Genomic DNA, 6,745 nt, shown 5'->3' with positions numbered 1-6,745 from the left:
ATTTCCAAGCGTGCAGCCGCTGCTGTGGTACTGCGAGGAAATGACGACACGATCAAGTGACTAAAAGACAACAAATTAAAATAAATAAATATTAAAATAAATATTTTTACTATTTATCCTAATGTGCTCTCCTGGCTGTATCTTTAAAACCAATTTTAAAAATGGCATAAAATAAGACAAAAAAAAAAATGCATTAAAAAACTTCTTAAATTATTTCTCAAAATTTAGAAGTAAACTATGGATGGCTCCTCGTTTTCATGGTAAGATATTTAAAACTAAATCTACAGCTGCTGTAGTTTTAATAAAAGCAAAATAGATTTTTTTCATAAACCAAACTGATTATTTAGACTCTACAACAAAATGCTAATCCTTACCATATCATACATTTCTGTAATAATTATTATAATAATAGTTATTATTAAAACAAAGAATTAAACAGTTAACTGAATAATTAAAATATTGTAGTTGCTCCACCTTATTTTTCCCATAAGAGTGGGCGTGGCAATTTGTAAATTTTATGGTGTGTGGCTTTCAGTGTCATCCCCATCCGGCTATTTTTAGTTGTACAAAACAGCTCCTTTTGCTGCTTGATATTTCAAATTGGTGATTTTATTTTAATATATTATGAACACACTCTTTGTAGTGAAAACAGTTTTACCATTTACTGCACGTTATTATAAACTGGAAGTCTTGTCAGAGGCCTAGGCCTTAGGATAGTGTTAATGATTACTGCTGTAAATTCACAACTTAAATTTTTCCAGTAATAAATATTATTAATTTATAATTATTATTTGCAACAATTGAATTAATTATTTCAGAAAACAAATAACTAAAATAAAAGGAGTCATCAGATGCCCATTTTCCACAAGTTGAAATGATCTTTAGGGTCTTAATAAAAAGTCTATAACATCTTTTGGATAAAATTTCTCAATGTTAGTGTTAAACAACGCCCTTTTTACCTTGTCAAAATCAGTTCTTTACAGAGCAACCAATATAGTGGATGTCTCTTTAAATGCTAATGAGCTCTGCTCACCCCGCCCCTCTCTTCTGTGGGGTGATGAGCAGTTGAGCAGTCCTGCCTTTTTTTATCCACGAAACTTGCTAACTAGCACATTATTAAGAAAGGCGATTTGCAAAGATCTATAAAAAACCCTTATACTCACCTCTTCTGTAGGTAAAGATAGATCACAAATGATTCACGCAAACAAAGATGCATTAAGGTAGATTGGAGGGTGCATTCTCTTCAAAAACGAAAGTAACGTTAATCATCTCCGTCTTCAGCGGCTCAGCTGTCGGGAGTAAATAACGATATCTATGATCATTATTACATCCAACAATACAACACGTCAATCGCTTAGGAGCCATTCTTGCTACGTACTTGCTCTGGCCTTAAAACAATGGCGGTTGGACTGTTCGCCAGGGTGGCCAGGTTTTCACAACAAAACCCGCCCAATTGCAACTCAAAACTAGCCCAATTGTGTCCCTCTGTGTTTCCCCTGGTAAAATTCCCATGCCAGGCTCGCAGACATGAAAAACAACTTACTGCAACGGTGTTAAAGTAGCCCAATTCCTCTGTAAACTGTGAACTTGGCAACACTGCTGTAAGACAGCAACACAGGTAAGATGTCATGTCAATCAACTATCGTGGGAGCGGCCTTGGTCTGTATAGCATCTAGCAGCCAAGAATTTGAGAATGGCTTGATTTGAAAAAGGAGATATTATTTATAGAGATTAAAAAATACCACTGGGCGGATTTTTATCATTATAGGGTGGTTGTGTACACACACTGCCAACGCACATTTATGTAAAAATGAGTTTTGCATCCAATGATCCCTTTAAAAGAGCACTCTTAACATGATATTTCTAAATAGGACAAACATTTTCAGATGCTAAAGGTGCAAACCAAGATTTGTGTCAAAAGTGAATCTTGTAAAGATTTGGTAAAAAAATGTAGAGTTAAGAGTATTTGGTTCTAAAAACAGCTGCATTTCAAGTCAAGAGGGGCCAGGAATGATTTGACACAAGAGGACACATTCAGACACGGGTATTTGAAAAGTAATGACTATTTTTGAACATACAGGGTGAAGGGAAGTAGAAATTTCTAAAAGTGTGTGGGGGGGGCATTAGTTCACCAAGTCTCAAGTTTTAAGCTGCTTATAATGATGTCCAATGAAGGATCTGCCCTCGAATTGAACCGTACCACAGCTAGTGCTGAGAGACAGACCTCACAGAGAATCACCGAGGCCAGTTAACTTGTGCACAGGGATAGTCCATGTCGATGTTTAAGAAGGGAAATGCAAACAGTTCATATTAGCCTAAGGGCAATTAGGATGTGTTTGTGGCAGCGAGGTGAGCCAAGCATAAGGAACTAATGGTTCGAGGCTCTGGTTAAAATGACAGCGCAGTGGGGAGGTGAGGCTCTCCATAAGCACAAAGGCTTTTAGGTATGACAGCGTCATTACCTGTGTGTATGTGTGTGTGAGTGTTTGTCGAGATTCTGTAGATGGATGTGTTTTCTCATTCACATTAGCTCTTGCCATCTTCTCTTCTACCATCTAAAATGCAAGTCATTTGTTTTTGCCTTTTCTGACTGATTGCCTCAGTTATTCCGAATGACTGGCCTGAAAAATACACGCTGCTTTTCACACTTCTTGACTGATGGCTTGAGCCATTCAGTATTTTAGCCCCCTCACACTGTGTTCTGTGTGCGTTTGTTGTGTGTGGACAGATCAGACATTGTTTGGAGACACTGCGTTACAGGCTTAACAGACTCTGTATTAGAGTACTTTGGCGAACAGCAGACAATGTGTTGATGCTTATTGCCCTGAGACTTATGATGAGAGGATTAAAATGCATTGTTTTTTAACAGCATTTCAAAATGACTTCTGCTGGATTTCAATATAAGCACCTAATAAGACAGTGGAAAGCCTTTTTTTTTATCAAACACTTCATTAGAAGCAAATTTATAAACACAAAGCATGGATATAATAAAACATTACAGGTCAATTGCTTTTTATTTAAGCAATTTTCAAACATTCAGGTTTGAATAAACAACTCGAGATGACTATCTAGACAATTAAAGAATTCATAAAAGTAATCACTTTATCAGAACGAGTACAGCTGAGCGAAATACAATTTCTGTACTGATAATAGGCAACTCCAAATGCAAGGCAAAGAAAGTAGTTGGTATTCAACAAAGCACTGAAAAAGCAATAAATGTAGCCGGTGGGATAATTTACAGTTGATGTTTTCTCTGTGCAATATCACACAAGTGAGAATTAATACCGAAGACTTATTCACAGTCGTTGAGTCCTATCATCACATAAAAACGTAGACAACAAATATCTGCTGGATTGCTGTGGGCTGATATGAAAACGTAATTTGCAAGTGGACCGTAGTTCACAATGTCTTACTTGAGGCTGTGATGCTCACTGAGGAACTGTACAGTATTCCCTGTTCTCTGTGCATTTAGCAATCCCTGACTCCATGGGGTTTTCTGTCACCTTTCACCTTCCCATTTCCAGCATTGTTTCCTTGATGACTGGCGGATGTTCCATCGAAAGGGCTGAAAGACATAACGGATGTTTATTAGAGGAGTTTTGTATTGAGGCAACCATACAGAAAATTAAGCATGTGATAATGTTTGCAGGAAGAGACAATCATTTCATTCATCTGTGCATATGGTTAAAGGGAACATTGGATGCAAAATTCACTTTTACACGATGTTTGCATATAAATGTGTTTCGGCAGTGTGTGGACACAACCACCCTACAATGATAAAAATCCATTGACTTCTTTTTTTAATCCTTGAAACAGTCTTAATTATTAAGCTGTTTTGATTTTCTGAGCAGTATGATGTCATATTGTTCAGGCACCGCCCACGACCACAGACTGTTCTCTATAAGTATATTTCCAGTCTCAGCCAGTTGTAAGCTGTCCGCCATTTTCTCTGGACTCGAGCAGCTGTGGCGACAACAATGTCTCGTAAGCAATGCAGCTGTTTTGTATTTAGATTTAAAAGTTAACATAATAGTCTTAATTTTTAAAAAGCATCAGAACCATTGAGGATGCAGTGTTTGTTTATGATGGTAATGCACCACTGAATACTAAAAAAATGGAAGAGGGGGGTGGGGTGAGAAGTAGCTCATTATCGTTTAAAGAGATATGCACCGAAATGGGTCTCTGTAAATAGAGCTGTTTTTTGACAAGGTAAAAAGGTGTTGTTGTACATGACCATTGAGGAATTTTAACCAAAGTATGTTGAAGACATTTCATGAAGACCTTAAAGAATCATACCAACTTATAGAAAATGGGCATCCGATGTCCCCTTTAAGACAGTACGTAACATGTAAATTTCATATTACATGATGATTAAAGAAGAAGTTCACTTCTAGAACAAATGTACAGGTAATTTACTCACCCCATTGTCATCCAAGATGTTCATGTCTTTCTTTCTTTAGCTGTAAAGAAATTATGTTTTCTAAGGAAAACTTTTCAGGATTTCTCTCCATATAGTGGACTTCTATGGTGCCCCCGAGTTTAAACTTCCAAAATGCAGTTTAAATGCAGCTTCAAAGGGCTCTAAACAATCCCAGCCGAGGAAGAAGGGTCTTATCTAATGAAACGTCGGTTATTTTATAAAACAATTGACTATTTATATATTTTTTAACCTCAAATGTTCGGTTAACTCTGCATCAACTCGGTGTATTTTTCTGGTTGAAGAAAATGGTAGGTCGAAAAACTCCCATCTAATTCTCTTCTTCAACTTCAAAATCATCCTACATCGCTGTTTTGCCTTTTTTTTGGTAAAGGGATTAGGGCACCATAGAAGTCCACTATATGGAGAGAAATCCTGAAATGTTTTCCTCAAAAAACATAATTTCTTTACGACTGAAGAAAGAAACACATGAACATCTTGGATGACAAGGGGTAAGTAAATTATCTGTAAATTTTTGTTCTGGAAATGAACTTCTCCTTTAAGAGCAAGGTTTTCTAAACAAGAGGTTTGTGAGTTGATCAAAAGCTAATAATTAAAGCAATGACTTGACTAAAATATTTCAGGTCAAAAAGTTTGGGATTATGGAAAACAAATGTTAAGATGCAGTTCTGTGTGAACTTTTTCGCAAGAAACTAAATACGTACCAATAAGTACATATCACTGCAATTTCCAACAGAAATGTCCACTGAGTGGTGCTAAAAGTGTGTTTTTTTTCTGGAATAGATGAACGTACATATGGTATGTTTTATGGTAAAGGCTAGATGGTATACAGATGTACGGTACAATAATTACTGTTTTTGAATTATCGTTACGTTAATAAAACACAATCTAATAGGTAGAAATTTAAATGTATTGTTTCTGGCCACCGCTGTATCAACCACGTTTTATGGGACATTGGTTTCGTATGCATCACAGGAGTTCTGACTTGAAATGTCAGTTGAGTGGCCCTACCCAATATTATGAACAAAAGCAAATGTGCTGTAAACACGCAATCACAAGCATGCTGTTTTAGCTTGTATTTCAATCTCTCATGTCAATGAGTCATGTTTTTCACAGGATTCGTACCCAAGGATTTTCCATCTTAAGTCCAATTCCGTGACAATTTGTGCTACCCTTTTGTGTACACCTTCCCCAACCCTAAACCTACCCTTACAGTATTAAAAATAGAGAGTTGGTAGCATTATTTGTCAGAACACCGGAAAGCAAAACATATGGAGCTGTAATCATAACTGTGTATTAAAACGATTACAAGTTTTATAGCCTCTAGTGTTCATTTTTGTACGTATTTCGCGTCTCACGAAAAAGTTCCCACATGTACGTTTTCATCATGAGACCAGGTTGCTCATAAGAGGTGAGTAATTTGTTTTGTAAAGTACCTTACACAAGATTAAGTGGTATTAACAATTTAAGATAAAAGAAATTCTGCTGATCTCCACCTTCAAAGTTTCAAGTTGTTTAAATGAGTCAATTAAGTAATAAAAAAGGCACAAAGTGGCTCATCTTATGCAAAGAGTGTCTTGTAGAACTGTAGTAACTATTTATTCAATATTATTCATAAGGATATAGAAACAAACCCATTACTGTGAGATGATGAAACATGTAATTGCATTATGCACCTGTTAATGTGTCCCGTGAGCTTGCTTTCATCTATCAGGTTGTTCAGTTTATAGTAATCCAGAAACGTCCGGGCCACGTTTCTACCCAGCTTCATGTCTGTATGAAGAAATTAAGGAACCTTCGAGATGACATTACATAGATTATTATTGTACATCTACAGCACCTCTCAGCTGTGGAAAAACTGCAATATAAAGTGACTTTCATATGCATATATATTGGTATTTTGACTGTTTTATTGTCATTGGTAAAAACTTGCCAGCATTGAAAAGTCAAATACCTTGAGCCCACTCCAGCAGTCTGTCTCTGTATTCCTAAAGAGACAGTCGACAACAAAGCAATATTGGAACGCCTCCTAGGCCCCGGCACAGTTAGAGCGTCGGATCCCTCGAAACCTTTAAATCTCTGTTCTGACGTGCCACGTTTAATTGAAAAATAAATAAATAAATAAGAGCCCGATTTTCTCCCATCTCGTACCAACGCGACCATTTGCAGTAAATAACTGGCCAATACCCAGCAGAGCAATGCGGAGAGTAAATAAGCGGGACAGGCGAGCCAGCGCTCAGCTCCTCGTGAGGATAAATCAAACGCCTCTCAGTCAAGTCAGCCAAAAGGAAAAAAAAATGCATCTCA

At 36.9% G+C, this 6,745-nt stretch overlaps 1 protein-coding gene across 1 annotated transcript in view; it reads right to left on the bottom strand.

Annotated features, from left to right (window-relative positions):
* Positions 1-2,983: 2,983 nt before the first annotated feature.
* Positions 2,984-6,745, bottom strand: part of agbl4 (AGBL carboxypeptidase 4) — a 486,475-nt gene continuing 482,713 nt past the window's right edge. Inside the window, exons 12-13 of the mRNA XM_073818790.1 lie at positions 6,115-6,211; positions 2,984-3,565 (exon numbers count right to left, since the gene is read on the bottom strand). Coding sequence (XP_073674891.1) covers positions 3,469-3,565; positions 6,115-6,211 — 194 coding nt within the window. The 3' untranslated portion in view covers positions 2,984-3,468. The remainder of the gene's footprint in view (positions 3,566-6,114; positions 6,212-6,745) is intronic.

Source organism: Garra rufa, chromosome 15, assembly GCF_049309525.1.
Source record: "Garra rufa chromosome 15, GarRuf1.0, whole genome shotgun sequence".
In the NCBI taxonomy this organism is placed as follows: Eukaryota; Metazoa; Chordata; class Actinopteri; order Cypriniformes; family Cyprinidae; genus Garra; species Garra rufa.
This window is presented reverse-complemented; position numbering and strand designations above follow the sequence as displayed.